The sequence below is a fragment of the Chiloscyllium plagiosum genome, chromosome 4 (genome assembly GCF_004010195.1).
Source record: "Chiloscyllium plagiosum isolate BGI_BamShark_2017 chromosome 4, ASM401019v2, whole genome shotgun sequence".
Classification (NCBI taxonomy): domain Eukaryota; kingdom Metazoa; phylum Chordata; class Chondrichthyes; order Orectolobiformes; family Hemiscylliidae; genus Chiloscyllium; species Chiloscyllium plagiosum.
The window spans coordinates 6822891-6840252 of record NC_057713.1 but is presented as its reverse complement, the minus strand read 5'-3'; the positions used below and the strand labels follow the sequence as shown (position 1 = coordinate 6840252).

The 17362-nt window shown below is 45.4% G+C and overlaps 1 protein-coding gene across 1 annotated transcript in view; it reads right to left on the bottom strand.

Moving 5' to 3' along the window:
• Window positions 1-17362, bottom strand: part of mep1ba (meprin A subunit beta a) — a 47864-nt gene that overhangs the window by 2496 nt on the left and 28006 nt on the right. Inside the window, exons 10-14 of the mRNA XM_043687642.1 lie at window positions 15996-16205; window positions 12297-12758; window positions 12029-12211; window positions 4938-5112; window positions 3129-3339 (exon numbers count right to left, since the gene is read on the bottom strand). Of these exons, the coding sequence (XP_043543577.1) occupies window positions 3129-3339; window positions 4938-5112; window positions 12029-12211; window positions 12297-12758; window positions 15996-16205 (1241 nt within the window). The remainder of the gene's footprint in view (window positions 1-3128; window positions 3340-4937; window positions 5113-12028; window positions 12212-12296; window positions 12759-15995; window positions 16206-17362) is intronic.

Sequence of the window (17362 nt, the reverse complement as noted above, 5' to 3'; positions counted from 1 at the left end):
ACTGCCAATCTCTCCACTCATTAGGCCCTCTGCGTGTATTCCTGATGAAGGGCTTTTGCCCGAAACATCGATTTTACTGCTCCTTGGATGTTGCCTGAACTGCTGTGCTCTTCCAGCACCACTATCCCATATCCCTCTAAATCCTTCCTGTTCATATACCCATCCAGATGCCTTTTAAATGTTGTAATTGTACCAGCCTCCACCACTTCCTCTGGCAGCTTATTCCATACACACACTACCCTCTGCATGAAAAAGCTACCCCTTAGGACCTTCTTACATATTTCCCCTCTCACCCTAAACTTATACCCTCCACTTCTAGACTCCCCACCCCAGGGAAATGACCTTATCTATTTATCCTATCCACGCCCCTCATGATTCTGTAAACCTCGATAAGGTCACCCCTCAGCCTCTGATGCTCCAGGGAGGACAGTCCCAGCCTGTTCAGCCTCTCCCTATTCCTCCAACCCAGGTAACGTCCTTGTAAATCTTTTCTGCTCCTTCTCAAGTGACAACATGTTTCCTATCGCAGGGTGACCAGAAATGTACGCAGTATTCTAAAAGTTGAAATGTGCACTGTGGACCGAGGCAGTGAAAGAAAACTCCATTGACTCCGATTTCTCTCCACAGACGCTGCCAGACCTGTTGAGCCTTTCCAGCAACTTGTTAAAGAAAACGAAAGCTGGCATTGCCCACTCCTCTTGCCCAACCAGTGACTAATGTGTGACGGCAGTGCTGAGTGCTGAACTCAGAGATAATCGAGTGTGGTTGTGATACTGTCGGAGCGGAATGCCTTGCCAGCAATTTACGGCCCCAAATCCACCCGTCCAGGACAAGGGGGGTTCTGCTGGAGGCTATGGAACTGAGTCTGTCAGGGGGCCTTCCTGCTGTTGTGGGGTGACAATGGAATATCAGTGCATAGTTCAAGGGTTGAATTTGGGGCAGGATCTAGTAAAATTGAATCCTTATGCCAAGGTTTCTGTGGTATTGGGGAGTGGGGAAGGTGTTGAGAAGAATAACAGGAGCTTCACCAGTTTGATTATAGGGCTGGCTGGTTATAAGTAAATGTAACTAATGCATAAATTACTAGAGAAACCTAGCAGGTCTGGCAGCACTTGTGGAGAGAAAGCAGAGTTAACATTTCAGGTCCAGTGACCCTTCTTCTGAACTGATGGTCGCTGGAAAAGTATGGTTATGTGGTGATGACAAGGGGTTGGGGGTGGGTGAGATGGAAAGGAATAAGCAGATGATTGGAGACAGAGCCCAGGGCGAGAGAAAGACATTTAGATTTTGATTTAGATTTTACTGTCATGTATACTCAAGTACAGGATTACATGGGGAAAAGTGTATAAAGTCACCTTTATAGTGATTAGTGTATACACAAAGCATCACAACCAGCTGTGCTTTTCCAGCACCAAAATTTTATGACCTACGGCTAAGCCACCTAGCCTGCACATCCCAGAGCACTATGGGTAATTTAGCATCATCAATCCTGCACATCAGGAACAAACCCACACAGACACGGGGAGAATGTGCAAACTCCACACAGACTGGTCCCTGGGGTGAACGGCCTGTCTGATGTTGCCAGGCTGGGTAAAGTGACCCTATATTCTTTGGAGTTTAGAAAAGTGAGACGTGATCTTGAAGATTCTGTGGGGGGTTGACAGCAGCAGGCACTTTCCCCTGGTGACTCCAGAATGCAGGGGCGCACTGTCAGGGTAAGAGGCTAGGATGAGGGGAGATGGCTTCACTCACAAGGTTAAGAATCTTTGGAATTCTCAACCCCAGAGGTGCTGCATTGTGGAATAAACTTAAAGCTGGGATTGACACATATTTGTTCTCTCAGCAACTACGCAAGAGAATACACAGTAAGCAAGAACATGTGGGTGGCACGGTGGCTCAGTGGTTAGCACTGCTGCCTCACAGCGGCAGGGACCTGAGTTCAATTCCCACCTCAGGCGACTGTCTGTGTGGAGTTTGCATATTCTACCCGTGACTGCGTGGGTTTCCTCCGGGTGCTCCGGTTTCCTCTCACAATCCAAAGATGTGCAGGTCAGGTGAATTAGCCATGCTAAATTGCCCATAGTGTTAGGTGCATTAGTCAGGGGTAAATATAGAGTAGGGGAATGGGTCTGGGTGGGTTATTCTTCAGAGGGTCGGTATGGACTTGTTGGGTCCAAGGGCCTGTTTCCACACTGTCTAATCTAACCTAACACATTGATTGGGTTTGATGAAATGAAAGATCTTGTTTATACAAGTGCGCAGGTTCCTGAAGGTCGCAGTGCATGCAGATAAGTCTGTAAAGAAGGCCTTTATTGGCAGAGGTATAGAATACAAAAGTAGGATAAAATGATGAAACTGTACAAGTCACGGGTGAGACCACGGCTGGAGTGTTGTGTGTGGTTCTGGTCACCACATTACAGGAAGGATGTAATTCCTGTGGAGAGAGAGCAGGGAGGATTTATGAGCATGTTGCCAGGGCTGGAGGATTGTAGCTACGAGGAGAGGTTGGAGCAGAAAAGGCTGAAGAGTGACATGAATGAGGTGTACAGAATTGTGAGGGGTAGGGATGGAGCAGACAGGAGGAACCCGTTTCCCTTGGCACAGAGTTCAAAAACCGAAGGTCACAAATACAAGCTCAGTGACACAAGGATTGGAGGGGGCCGTTTTTACACAGAGGGCAGTCTGGAATTTGCTGCCTGAGTCGGTGTTGGGGGCAGAGACCCTAAACTCTTTCAAAACGTTCCTGGATCTGCACCTTCAGTGCTGTAAGCTGCAGGGCTATGGGCCATTGGCAGGGAGATGGGATTAGAAAGGGAATCTGGGTGTCACTGGGTCAGCACGGACACAATGGGCTGAAGGGTTCCCCTTCTGAGTTGTATCATTTCCACGGGGGGTTCAATGGTTTTAATGGAATCCAAGGATATGGGGAGCAGCTGGCAAAGTGGAGTTGAAGATCAGAAGGATGTATGGAAATACAGAAAGGACTCGATGGGTTGAATGGCCTGCTCCTCTCTTTTTATTTGCCAGTGTATATTTGCCAACTGAAGCAAAATAATTGAGGTTAGAATTCACCAGCAAAGTATGCATTTAAATGTTAAGTTGTCATCAAAACTATTTCAAACACTCACATTAGTTAGATTTGTTCCGTGCTGTCCATCATTCTTGTCCATCTTCTTGTGGTATTTCTGTCTGAGGCAGTACACACTGACCACAGTTATTATCAGCATAACCAGGAACACAACAACAGACGAGATCGCTGCTATCATCACGGTGTCTTCCTGTTTGCTGTGGGTCTGACAGTATTTACCAGAATACCACCAATCCTCACCCGTAAGGCACCTGGAAAAACCAGTGGCTCCGTAACAGATCATGAGGGGGATAGAAAAGAGCTTCTTTTGTTTTGGATGATGCCTAGTGCAGTGTACTCATCAACTTAACCCATCTGGGTTTTTCCTAGACAGTAACGTTCAGTCGTGTGTGGAGAAAGGGGAGGGTGGGGGTGTAGTTGAGACCCGGGGTCTTGGTCAGTGAAATCCCAGTCTCTGGATCCCCTCTCAGGCCCAGTCACACTGCTGAGGCATGCTGGGAAACTCCAAGGCCCCCCACCCTCACAAGAAGCAGCCTCACTGACCCATAAAACCACCATAAGGTAAATGGGCCAGTCAGCAAATGGGAGTTGGAGGGGAAAGCCCTCTGTTGGATCCTGCTGTGCCTTTCTCGAGCACGGCCCTTCTTTGCAATGTGGAAGCCCTGACTTTTATACCACCCTCCCCCCCCCCTACCCAGTCAGTATCCAAGAAAATGGCAGTCTCTGGGTGGCAGTTTTTTGTTGCTGTGGCAAAATTCCACAGTTGGGTCTTAGCTCAGTTGGCTGGGTAGTTGGTTTGTGAGGCAGCGTGATGCCAATAGTAGGGATTCAATTCCCATCACCAGCTGAAGTTATCATGAAGGCTTGTCCTTCACAACCTCTCCCCTCGCCTGGGGCATGGTGACCCTCAGGTTAAACCATTAATGGTCTCTCTCTCTCACTCTCTTCCTAAAGACAGAGCAGCCCTATGGCCTGGTAAGACAGTGGTGGTGCAAAAGTCTTTGCAGTGATTGGCTAATCCTCTTTCTATCCTGCCTCTTGGGCAGAGAGTGGTATCATCTTCAGTGGAAGGGGTATGTTGAGAAAATATAACACATCCACACTCCCCCCTTCCCCTGCCAGCCCAGAACACCTTCTATCCCTCCCCTGATGGGGTATTGGGAGAATCCAGTTCCCAAGACAGACATTGCCCTTTGCCTAAGGCATTATACCAAGGCCTCTCTATCAGGGGCCACTCTTTCCGGATAAGTTCATAGAATCCCTACAGTGTAGAAACGGCCCCTTCGGCCCAACAAGTCCGCACCAACCCTCCGAAGAGTAGCCCACCCAGACCCATTTCCCTACCCTAATACTCTACATTTACTCCTGACTAATGCACCTAACCTACACACCCCTAAACACCATGAGCAATTTAGCATGGCCAATTCACCCTAACCTGCACATCTTTGGATTGTGAGAGGAAACCTGTAGAGACACAAGGGGAATATGCAAACTCCACACAGATAGTCGCCCAAGGCTGGAATCGAACATGTGACTTGGCGCTGTGAGGCAGCAGTGCTAACCTCTGAACTACTGTGCCACCTCAAGTTGTTTCCCCAGTCTCCTGGCCACCGAAGATAGAGGTACATGATCCAGTCATATTCGCATTGCTGCCTGTGGACACTTGCTGTGCACTGATTGGCTGCTTCGATTCCTACATTGCCATAGCGACTGCGCTTCAGAAGCGCCTCATTGGCTGTCACGCGTAGACGCAGGATGCTATCAGAATAAATACTCTCCTTTGTTCATTACAAATGAGGAGGTTACTGTAATCCATCTCATGTTGAAACAATAACAGAGAAGGTGTTACCTGCAAATGGGTTTTCCATCAGACACGGTGCAGATGCCATCGTTTTCACATTTAAAATCAGAGCACAAATCTGGAGCGCTGGTCTCTGGCTGAGTGGTCGTGCCCGCGGGAACAGTTGTCACTGTGGTTGTGGGTACTGATGGTGTTGGCTGGGGGCCAACAAGATGGGATACATCTAATAGATCAGAAAACAAGATACGTCAACACTCAACACAAACGATCCGTGTCGAAAACACAAATAAGAAGCAAAACACCCACAGTTTCCTGTGGGACTGGAAATAGAGGAACAATAAACAGGGAAAGTCCCAGTGGGTGACAGAGGGAGAGTGAAGGGGAGGGGGAATGAGAGAAAAATGGCAACCCTGGGGACTGCACCCTCTCAGTACCTGGCCATCAGGAGCCAGCCTGACCCACAGGACACTTCCCACTGTCCGGGCATTAATTCCAAAAGCTGCCCGCCAACTGAGTGACCAGCAGCCTTCCTACCCCAGCACGTCCACCCAGAGGGGGTGGTCTTTGCTGGGACTGAAGCCTGTTTCCAATACATAAAGTTTGGTGTGGCTTTGCGGGAATGGGGCAGGGGTGGACCACTGACTAGCAACATCCCTTTTTTCACAGCTTGGAGGGCATGGGGAGCAAGTGGAGTGGGAGGGTGTGCTGGGGATGAGGGAGGGATCTGATTGAAGGTGTACAGAGTTATGAGACATATAGATCATGAGAATCTCTCCCCCATGAGCTGACGTTTTGCAGACCAAAGGGCATAGTATTATGGCGAGGAGTAAGTGGGTTGGAGGGGATCTGAGAGTGAATGGTTTCACCCAGACGGTAGTAGGAATATGGAGTGTGCTGTTCGATGGGGTGGAGGCAGTTACTCTCGCAACATTTGAGAAGCATCAAGATGAGCGTCTAGGATGCCAGAGCACAGTAGGCTACAGACACAGTGCAGGTAAATGGGGTTAGTGTGGTTTGGGGTTGGTATAGACATGATGGGCCGATGGGCCTATTCCACTGCTGTATGGCTCTATGACAAGCCAGAAGGGTAGAAGGATGGGGGTAACCCAGGATGGCAGTAATATTTTAGAGATTGGTACCAGGGAGCCCATGAAGGAGGAGCACCCCAGTTCCATAACAGCTAAAGCTGGTGGCATGGTGGCTCAGTGGTTTGCACTACTGCCTCACAGCACCAGGGACCGGCTTTGATTCCAGCCTCAGGTGACTGTCTGTGTGGAGTTTGCAAATTCTTCCCGTGTCTGCGTGGGTTTCCTTTAGGTGCTCTGGTTTCCTCCCACAACCACAAAGATGTGCAGGTTAGGTGAATTGGCTGTGCTAAATTGCTCATAGTGTTCAGGGATGTGTAGGTTAGGCGCATTAGTCAGGGGTAAATTTAGGGTAAGTAAATGGGTCTGGGTAGGTTACTGCTCGGAGGGTTGGTGTGGAAACAAAGGGCCTGTTTTCACACTATAGGGATTCTAATTGTAATTGCAATGACCTTGGCATGGGTCTGTCTCCCATTGCTCCTGAATATTGTCCTCAGCATCCAACTGTAACACCGTAGGAGGAAGCATAGATTCGCCATTAAAATCCTTCCTTCTTGTTGGCATTGATTCCAACAACTGATATTGTGTAGGGAAGGATTCCCTGTCGTAGAAAGGCTCAATCCTGACAACAGTGACTAGGTTTATGCCCTAGGCCTTCCAAGCAGTTACATTCCATCTGAGATCTCATGATGGTCCCTTGTGTACCTATGAGTGTGTTCACATTGTAACTGCAGAAAAGATGGTGTTCGATTAGATTCCCCACAGTGTGGAAACAGGTCCTTCGGCCCAACCAGTCCACACCGACCCTCTGAAGAGTAACCCACCCAGTCCCATTTCCCTCTGACTAATGTACCTAACGTTATGGGCAATTTGTTAGCATGGCCAATTCACCTGGCCTACACATCTTTGGACTGTGGGAGGAAACCGGAGCACCCAGAGGAAACCCACGCAGACACGGGGAGAATGTGCAAACTCCACACAGACAGTCAACTGAGGCTGGAATCGAACCTGGGACCCTAGTGCTGTGAGGCAGCAGTGCTAACTACTGAGCCACCGTGCCGTCCCAGTCTTGTGGTAATGTCCTGTCTCTCAGACTCAAGTTTACCCCACCACCCCCTCAGCTCTAGAGGTGTGCAATCACATCTCTGAACCGCGTGATTATTGCAGACAAAATACTCTCACACAGCTTTGTAACAAACTCAGGATGGGTATAGCAATGGTTAGCACTTCCCTAGAACATTGCTTTATGTTCTGATGGGCAGGCCTTTCAGGTAGTAACTGTCTTATACAACAGTAAGCTCCCAGTATCAGCAAGACTAGGTCGTGCTCTTGACCTAGAAGTGTCCATTAGTCCACAAGTTGGCAGGCCATTGGGATCATCCCCATCCCCACTGGTAAAATTACATTGGAAAGTGGACTGAGCATCCGTGGACATTTTATGAGCTCACCAGCTGCAAATCCACCACCAGGGGATCACAAAATCCAACACAAAGTTTCAGGAGGTGAATTGTGTGCAGCCCTCATATCTGATCCAACACACTAGCTCAATTGGCTGGATGGCTGGTTTGCAAAGCAGCATGGGTTCCATTAAGCAGAATGATACCACAGTGTGGGTTCTATTCCCATACCAGCTGAGATGACCATGAAGGACTCTCCTTCTTAATCTCTCACCTCACCTGAGGTGTGATGACCCTCAGCTTAAACCACCACCAAACTAGTGGGCGAGACTATGGTGCCTTTGCCTAAGAAATTGTCGTTTTGTTTTGGAAGTTGTGTTTTAAGATAGAGACAAACAAACTGCACTTGCTAGAATCCAAGGTTAACAAGCAAGAGGCTGGGAGAACACAGCAGGCTAGGCAGCATCAGGAGGCAGAGAAGTCAACATTTCAAATGTAACCCTTCAGGACTGGGGGTGGGTGTGGGGGAGCTGCAGGTAAAGGGGGTTGGGGGGCGCAGGGTGGTGAAGTGGGGATAAGTGAAGTCGGGTAGAGGGTATGGCCTCGTTGGTTGATGGGAGGAATGAATCCGGTTGGTAGCTGGAAGGAGGAGCCAATCAGAGGAGTGGAAAGGAGGGGGATGGACCGCTAAGAGAGTCAGAGGATGGGAAGGGAGGTTATTTGAAATTGGAGATCTCAATGTTGAGTTCTCCAGGCTGTAGGATACCCAGGCAGAAGATGAGGTGTTGTTCCTCCAATGTATGGTCTGATTCACTGTGGCAATGGAGAGGCTGAGGATGGTCATGTTGGAAAGGGAATTAAAATGGGTGGTGACTGTGAAGTCCAGTCGGCCCCTGCAGGCCCATCTGAGATGCTCAGTGAAGCTTTCCCTGAGTTTAAGTTTGGTCTCCCTGATGTAGAGAAGACCACATTGGAGTTTTAAGATAGAAGCAGAGGCACTTTGGCCAGTTCTGTGATTTCTTTTTGAAAGGGTCAGAAAGTCATTTTGAAACAGATACATTTTTGCTCAAAAAAAAACAAATTAGCTGAGCAAACTGTGTGGCAGGCTCTGGTAGTGTTAATGGATAAAGTTTTATATTGTTGGGTTTATGACAGACAGAGTAAACACATTAAGGCAATTTGGTTTTGACTTCAAAGCAGAAAAGTCGATTTTCTGAATTCAGTTGAAAAGAGCTCAGGAGGGATCAGTTCAGGAAAGAACAGTATTTTCTCTCTGAAAAGATCAGAGTCGGAGGAACTAATCAACTCAGCAGCAATGTATTCTAACATATGGGGTTTCAGATCTGGGAGAGCTTATTAAGTCTTCAAGTTAGATTAGAATAGATTAGATTCCCACAGTATTGAAACAGGCCCTTCGGCTCAGCAAGTCCACACCGACCCTCCGAACAGTAACCCACCCAGACCCATTTTACCTCTGACTAATACACCTAACACTATGGGCAATTTAGCATGGCCAATTCACCTGACCTACACATCTTTGGACTGTGGGAGCACCCGGAGCAAACCCACGCAGACACGGAGAGAATGTGCACAGACAGTTGCTCGAGGCTGGAATTGAACCCTGGTCCCTTGCGATGTGAGGCAACAGTGCTAACTGAGAAAGGTTAGAGCTGAGAATTGTGGAAAAAGCATCTCCACAGTCTCTTGAGAAGGAATTAGAAAACTAAAGAGTTGAAGTTGGAAGATAATCTCTCTGGGATTGGATGGGGTTGTGATGCTTGTGTTAAGAACTTTCTGAGCTATCTCCGAGAACTACATCGTTTCTTTTGCCTTTTGTGTCATGAACGTATATCTGTTTAAGAGCATTCTCATGAGAATATGTTTCAGTCAAAAAAACACTTGACCACTGCACCAAAAAGTACACATGATCTATCAAGTCAGCTTTCATATTGGGATCAGACTTGGCCAACTGTACAATCAAATGGGATCATAACAACATGTGCAGATTATTTCAACCATTAAACCTCAGTCTGTGGTACTGCTCATCCTCTTGCTTTGCCAAGAATGACTTTATTACCATGTCTACAAGATGATAGTCATTAACCAAAGTGTTGACTTAGTCAAAAATGGTTTACAGGTTTAATTAGTTATGTGAATTTATTCAAAGGTAGGGTTGCGTATCGTCATTTACTAAACTGGGAATTACAGACATTACAGGGATGTTTACATGTCCTTATTTTCTTAAGAAATAGAATTAGCCACTTTCTATTTACACTGTCAATGCTCCTTATAACCTTATACACCTCTATCAGGTACTGTTTTGGTCTGCACCTCACCAATTATTATAATGCCATCTGCGAGATGCACTACTGAAATTCACCAAGGCTCCTCCAATAACACCTTCCAAACCCACAGTATCTTCCCATCTGAAAGCAGGGGGAGCATCAGATGCATGGGATGACCACCTCCTGCAAGTTCCCCTCACCATCCTGACTTGGAAATATATAATCGTTCCCTCAATGCACTGGGTCAAAATCCTGTAACTCCCTCCCTAACAGCATTGGACCTACAATACATGGACTTACAGCGGTTCAAGAAGGCAGCTCACCACCACCTTCTCAAGGGGTAACGAGGGACGGGGAGTAAATGCTGCCCTGTGATGCCCATATTCCATGAGTGAAGAAAAAGATATAATGGTACTCCAACACAAGATGCACACAAGAAAGTGCAAGGAATACACTCGAACTGATGGTTAGAACAGAGACAAGATTAGAGTGGTGCTGGAAAAACACAGCAGGTCAGGCAGCATCCAAGGAGCAGGAAAATCGACGTTTCGGGCAGGAGCGCTTCATCAGCCCTTCATTCATTCCTGAGGAAGGGCTCTTACCCGAAACATCGATTTTCCTGCTCCTCGGATGCTGCCTGACCTGCTGTGCTTTTCCAGCACCACTCTAATCTTGTCTCTGATCTCCAGCACCTGCAGTCCTCACTTTTGCCCCGATGGTTACAACAATCAGGAAACATTGATGAAGCCAGAACTGTTTTCTCTTGAAAAGGGAAGGCTGACAGCTGACTTAACAGAAGCCTTCAATAGCGATTTAATAGGGTTGACATAAAGAAGATATTTCCATTGTGACAGACCTCACCGAATAGGTAGGAATTCTGGAGAAACTTCCACCTGAGAGTGGTGAAAATATGGAACCTATCAGCAGAGGAGTAGACGAGGTAAAAAAATGCATTGGCCAGAAAACTGGTTAAAGACGGAAGGGAATGGGGAAATCAAGGGTTATGCTGATCGGGTGGGATGAAGGAGAGTGGTTCGAGGCTCATGTGGAGCATAAACACGGTGTCAATCAGTTGGGCCAAATGGCCTACATCTGTGCTGCGTATGATTGGATGTAATTCTTTGTCGAGCAAAGTTCTTAAGACCCTGGTGATATGAGTTAGACCTAGTCATATTAGTTAGACCCTGGTGATATTAGTTATACTTGGATTAAATTAGATAGATGCTGTTCTGTCTGATTTAAATGATTTGATAGTCTGACACTAGAAACATTTCTTAGTTGGTACAGGTGGTACAGTGGTTAGCACTGCTGCCTCACAGTGCTAGAGACCCAGGTTCAATTCCTGCCTCAGGCGACTCTGTGCGGAGTTTGCACATTCTCCCCATGTCTGCGTGGGTTTCCTCTGGGTGCTCCAGTTTCCACCCACCATCCAAAAATGTGCAGGTTAGGTGAATTGGCCATGCTAAAATTGCCTGTAGTATTAGGTGTAGGGGAATGGATCTGGGTGGGTTGCAGGTCGGTGTGGACTTGCTTGGCCGAAGGGCCTGTTTCTGCACTGTAAGTAATCTAATCAAGTCTTTACTTACTTTGATGTTGCAGACTGGTTGTCAAATGAACTCTGATTGCCTGTGGCTGGTGAATGGGTATGGAAGTATAGATGACCAATCTCCCGGGAAACTTCATAAAGTTTCCTTTTGTTTGCAGAGTGTACATATGGAAATATGATGTTTCCAGTGAACATAAAAGAGCAATGTTATGAGTTTGGCTGAGGATCTTAAATTTGCTCTTAGTGTCAGTATTAATGCGCTTAGCATTGTTCAACAAGTGCTATCTAAACACAGAACCAAATCTGACTGGGGCTGTTTTATTTTGGGTTTTACACATATGAGGTTCATGTTTCCAAAACCCATAGCAAAACATCTACTATTAGAAAATGGGCAACAGTTGCTGAACAATCCCAAGTGCGCTAACAATAACACTAAGAAACCACTTAAGAAAAGCAGCTGATCCCATAAAATGGCTCATTTACCCTTTATAAATGTAACATACACTCACACAGAGTGACCTATTCTCCGCAAAGAAAAGGAAAAGGTTTGACGCTGAATTACCCTGGAAGATGGGGAGTGTCTTGTTCCATTCTGCTTCCTCTCTGGCAACGCCTCAGTCAAAATCGAGGTGACTTGCCAGCCAATCAGAACCTTTCTGTACTGTGTAAGTGGTTGCAATGGTTTGAACTTTTGAATTTTTGAAGAGCACAAGATGAGAGGCTTAGGCAGCATGACTGTCTTTCCAGCAAAATTTTAAACCCCCTTCGACCATATGGCTGTTCTTGAACCATAAGATGAAAAAAGGGCGAGAAAATACAATCATACCTTCCATGGTCAACAGGAAATAGGCATCATCTCCCTTGATGAACTCTCTGCTTTTCAATCTCTCATGGGATAAGAATGCACTGGTTCCACTTCCATGTCCCCGATAGTATTTGGTGCCATCAGTATCTGTTACTAAGACTCCTACTTTGTCAGGTCTGTCCCAAAAGTAGGATGATTGGTCAACTACAAAGCAAAGTCAGACCACAATTAACATGAACAGCCAAAATCCGAAATGAATGCAGAAAGACTAATGAGGATGTTACCTGACCTTTCTCAGGGTCCGTGGTGACACTTCTTTGATGGTTCATGCGCCGTCTGATATCTGGATGTTGATCCATTAACAACATGGTGCACTGCTTCCATGGACATGGCCACTGCAATTTGTCATCATCAGGTCCGCTGACCAAGTAGAAATAAATAGCAAGGTAGGAGGGGCGACTGCTTGTTCCATTCACATACAGGCCGATCTGAAATCCATATCCCTCTCTCGAGTAGAATCTCGGACTGTAAATCTTGCCACCCATCCCCGGGGGACTCGTGTCTAAAAGGTGGGTAAAGTTTTTGATATGCCACACGTGGGTGGGGCAATGCATTTCCGAGAGGTTAACATCATCGATGGAGATTCCTGCAGTGGAACTGCCTGCTCCTTTCACTCCTTCAAACACAACATGGAATTTCTTGGACATGGTGAGGCTAATGTGGTGAAGCTGCCAATAATTCAGATCTGTGCCTGTTAGAGGAACCAAAGCACATTTCAGAGATATTTTCCTGTAATCACGGGGCCACTTTGAATTTCTGGGTGCTTTGATTCTAGGATGTCCGGGCTGACAACAGAGAACATTATTGGAATGCACACTGGGAAGATCTCTGCTGATGACAAAACAATTCATTATTCCTGGACTTGATGCAAACTAATGGATAGAGAATGATTGCTGTGATTAGCCAACAGACCCATTATCATTGACTCTGAAGTAAGGTCGATGAACGCAAAGCATTAATTCTGCTTTCTCTCTACAGACCGCTGAGTTTTTCCTGCATTTCTATTTGTCTTCCATTGTCAATGTGTTGCTGTTCTATTAGGATTGTGCATGTTAAACAGTGTGTTATTGTCAATCCCTGTGCCACATAAAATCTTGTTTTAATTCCTCCATAGGATGGGGGCATTGCTGATTAGGCCAATGTTTATTGCCCATCCCTAATTACCCTCGCGAATTTAGTCATGTGTCACCTGCCTAAAGTACAGAATTCATTGGGATGGAGTGCTGTTAGGGAGGGAATTCCTAACAATGTCAGTGAAGGAATGGGGATATATTTCCAAGTCAGGATGGTGAGGGGCTTGGAGGGGAGTTTGCAGGGGGTGGTCCTCCCATGTATCTGCTGCCCTTGTCCTTCTCGATGGAAGTGGTTGTGGGTTTGGAAGGTACTGTTTAGGGAGCCTTGGTGAGTTGCTGCAGTGCATCTTGTAGATGGTACACTCTGAGTGTCATTGGTGGAGGGAGTGAAAGTTTGTGGATGCGGTGCCAATCAAGCATCTGCTTTGTCCTGGATGGTATTGAGCTTCTTGAGTGTTTTGGAGCTGCCCCCATCCAGGCAAGTGGGGAGTGTTCCATCACGCTCCTGAATTGATCCCTATTTGTTTATTTCTGGAATGCCTCCAAATTTTCCCTTGCTCCTTCCCCATAGCCACCTGGAGAACTGTAAAGCAGGATATTTGAATCTGTCATTAGTGCCTCCTAATTTTATTTGCAACTTATTAATTATACTTCCTGCCTCAAACTTGTTCCACAATTTAATGAATTCAAGACTGACCCATACCCAAGGTCTATACCTGCTTTTGTCCACATGCCTAAATATTTTGGCTCAGGAAAATATCCATTGATAAAATTAACAGCTGACTTGTCATAATTTGCTATTTGTGCAAGAGGGTTCCAAATTTCTATCACCCCCATCATAAAGAAATGTTTTCTATTTTTTGTTCGAAAAGGTCAGTCTCTAATTTTTAGTTTCATTCTCAGCCCTATAGCCACCAACAAGGAATAGTTTCTCCCAATTACCCTTTCAATTCCACTCAATATCCTGAAGGCCTTGATTTAATTGCCTCTGAACTATCTAAGTAAGGAACACAATTTGTTTCCCGTCTCTTCGTAGCTTAACCTTTGGAGTACAAGTATCATTCTAATAAATTGATACTGCTCTCCTTCCAAGGTCATATGTTAAATTAAATAGTGAAAGAAAGTCAATCTTTAACCCCTTTTATCAACATGTGTTTACAGAGATATACATTCAAGCAAACACTTCATAATTCAATAACCATAATTCCAGTGGGAGAAAGTGAGGACTGCAGATGCTGGAGATCAGAGTGGAGAGTGTGGTGCTGGAAAAGCACAGCAGTTCAGGCAGCATCGGAGGAGCAGGAGAATCAACGTTTCGGGCATAAACCCTTCATCAGGAATTCCCGAAACGTTGATTCTCCTGCATCTTGGATGCTGCCTGACCTGTTGCGCTTTTCCAGCACTATACTCTTGGCCATAATTCCGGTGTCTGTTTCTAGGTGGTCAATGCCCACCACTTTTCCCTTGAATTGACACAAAAAGCTTCAATCAAATGTATCCTTTCTCAGCAAGACTCAAGATTTTGTTTCATTGATTAGAGACTGGAATTTGAGGAAAAGAAAGACTTGCATTTCTGTTATACTTTTCAATACTATAGCATGCCCCCAAAGTCTCATACATCCAATGAATTACTTTTCAAGTGTTGTTATCGCTGTATTATAGGGAATGCGGCAGCCAATTTGTGCATCACAAGATCCAACAAACTGAAATAGATTAGTGATTGGATAACCTGTTTTTGCGATGATGGTTTAAGAATAAATATTAGGCAGAACACCAGGGAAATCCCCTCTGTTCTTTCTCAAAATAATCCCACAAATCACAAGTAAGGGCTTCAGTTAAATATCTCAGCTGACAGACGGGACCTTCCTTTCTAAATATCACACCAGGGCATCATTTGATTATTACAGTTATGATGATGCTGTGACTTTAAGAAGTTATTTTGACCTGTTTCTTTTTGATGAGAGGGTGTAAGGCAGAGGGCACGAGTAGTCTATCAGAACCACTAGACTAAATAGATTGGGAGGCCTTGGGCATTTTTTTTTGTTAAACAGCCTGAATAGTTCTCAGAGATCAGGATTTCTGGGTTTTTTATGTTTAAGCAGAAGCTGTTGGGGTCTCAACAGAGTTGGAAGCTTGAGTGAATGTCTCCTGACTGCTACTCTCTCTGAAATTTCTCTTGTTGCTTTTTCCTCCTGGGTTGGAGAACAGCATGTGAGAATCTGTGTCGGAATTTGCCTTTTATGCGAAGGGGTGTGTTTATGGGATGTTACTATATTGGAACATTTAATCAGTAATACCTATTATTCTGTTAAGTTTTCCAATAGCGCTAAGTTATTCGAAACACCTTTTGTTTGGTTGCATTTTAACTACAGTGATTAAATAAATTGTGTTTTGCTTATCGTCGAGTAGTTGCAGCTGGAACAGACGTTGCACACTTGCCTTTACGCTAAGAAAGATTTAGGGTCTCGTCTACCTTCTTAAAATATTTTGAAGGGTCTTCTCTGGTCCATAACACAGTCAAGTATTGGAGTGGGTTTTAGACCCATAATCTGATGATTTACCAGAAAGGGTGCTGTCCTCTGTGGCATAAAGAACTTCTGTTGTCCAGAGCTCTGAATTTTATTTGAGATTGAGGTGGTATTATCTCTTACTCTGATGAAGAGTCATCTAGACTCGAAATGCTCGTTTGCTGTCTCTATGCGGATGCTGCATGACCCGCTGGTGATCTCCAGAATTTGTTGTTTTCAGTATTATCTGTGTTTTTTAACTTGTAATCCTGTCAGAGTTATATCACCCTGCCAGACTGCACCTTCATAAATGAAGAGAAGCTCATTCTTTGTCTTTCAGTGACCCACCTTTTACTGCAGTGACTTTTGTTAAAGTCCCATTGGGGTTTGCTTCATCGTAAACCCTAACCCAGATGTTCAGCTCATCCATCTCACTTCCACTGTTGTAGGAGTAAAACTGCAAACACTGAAAGCCCCGTTTTGGGTAATAGATTCGAGATTCCAGTAGTGCCCTCTCACCAACCTGATTGGTGCTAAAATGCATGAAGTACCCGATACCTGTCAAAAAAGAGGATTGAAATGTTTAATGAACAAAGCTGCCACTATTTTTGTTAACAGAGTATTATGTAAGAAAGCTGGACAGTTATGCTAGTGTTTTTTAAAACTTGTTCCTGGGATGTGGGTGATGTTATTCATAGATTCATCCCAGCAGTGTGGAAACAGACCATTTGGCCCACTAACTCCACACCAAACCTCCAAAGAATAACCCACACAGACCCATTCCCCCTGACTAATGCATCTAACCTACACATCCCTGAACACGACAGCCAATTTAGCATAGCCATTTCACCTAACCTGCATATCTTTGGATTGTGGGAGGAAACCCACACAGACATGGGGAGAATATACAAACTCCACACAGACAGTCACCCAAGACTGGAATTGAACCCAGGTCCCTGCCACTGTGAGGCAGCAGTGCTAACCACTGAGCCACTGGGCCATCATTTGTTACCCAGAGGGCAGTCAATCACACTGCTCTGGCTCACAGTAGGCCAGACCGGGTAAGGATGGCAGATTTCTTTCCCTAAAAGGCATTCGTGAACCAGATGGGTTTTTAGCAACAATTGACAGGGATTATATGGACATCATTAAGCTAGATTTTATTTATTGAATTCAAATTTCACCATCTGCCATTGAGATTTGAACCCTTGTCCTCAGAACATTAACCTGGAGGGATCTGGATTACACGACCAGTAATGTTACAACTACACATCATATTAAAAGAGAAGTAAAAAACATTGTATTCAATACTAGAACCATACTTTGGGATAGAGATTTGTTATTCTTTTATTTTTTCATAGATGTCGGTGTTGTTGAGACCAGTATTTATTATCCATTCCTACTTACTCCTTGAATTGAGTGACTTGCTAAGACCATTTCAGAATAGACAATAGGCAATAGACAATAGGTGCAGGAGTAGGCCATTCAGCCCTTTGAGCCTGCACCACCATTCAATACGATCATGGCTGATCATTCCTAATCAGTGTCCTGTTCCGAGGTAAAAACAATGACTGCAGGTGCTGGAAACCAGATTCTGGATCAGTGGTGCTGGAAGAGCACAGCAATTCAGGCAGCATCCAAGGACAGGCAAAATCGACGTTTCGGGCAAAAGCCCTTCATCAGGAATAAAGGCAGAGAGCCTGAAGCGTGGAGAG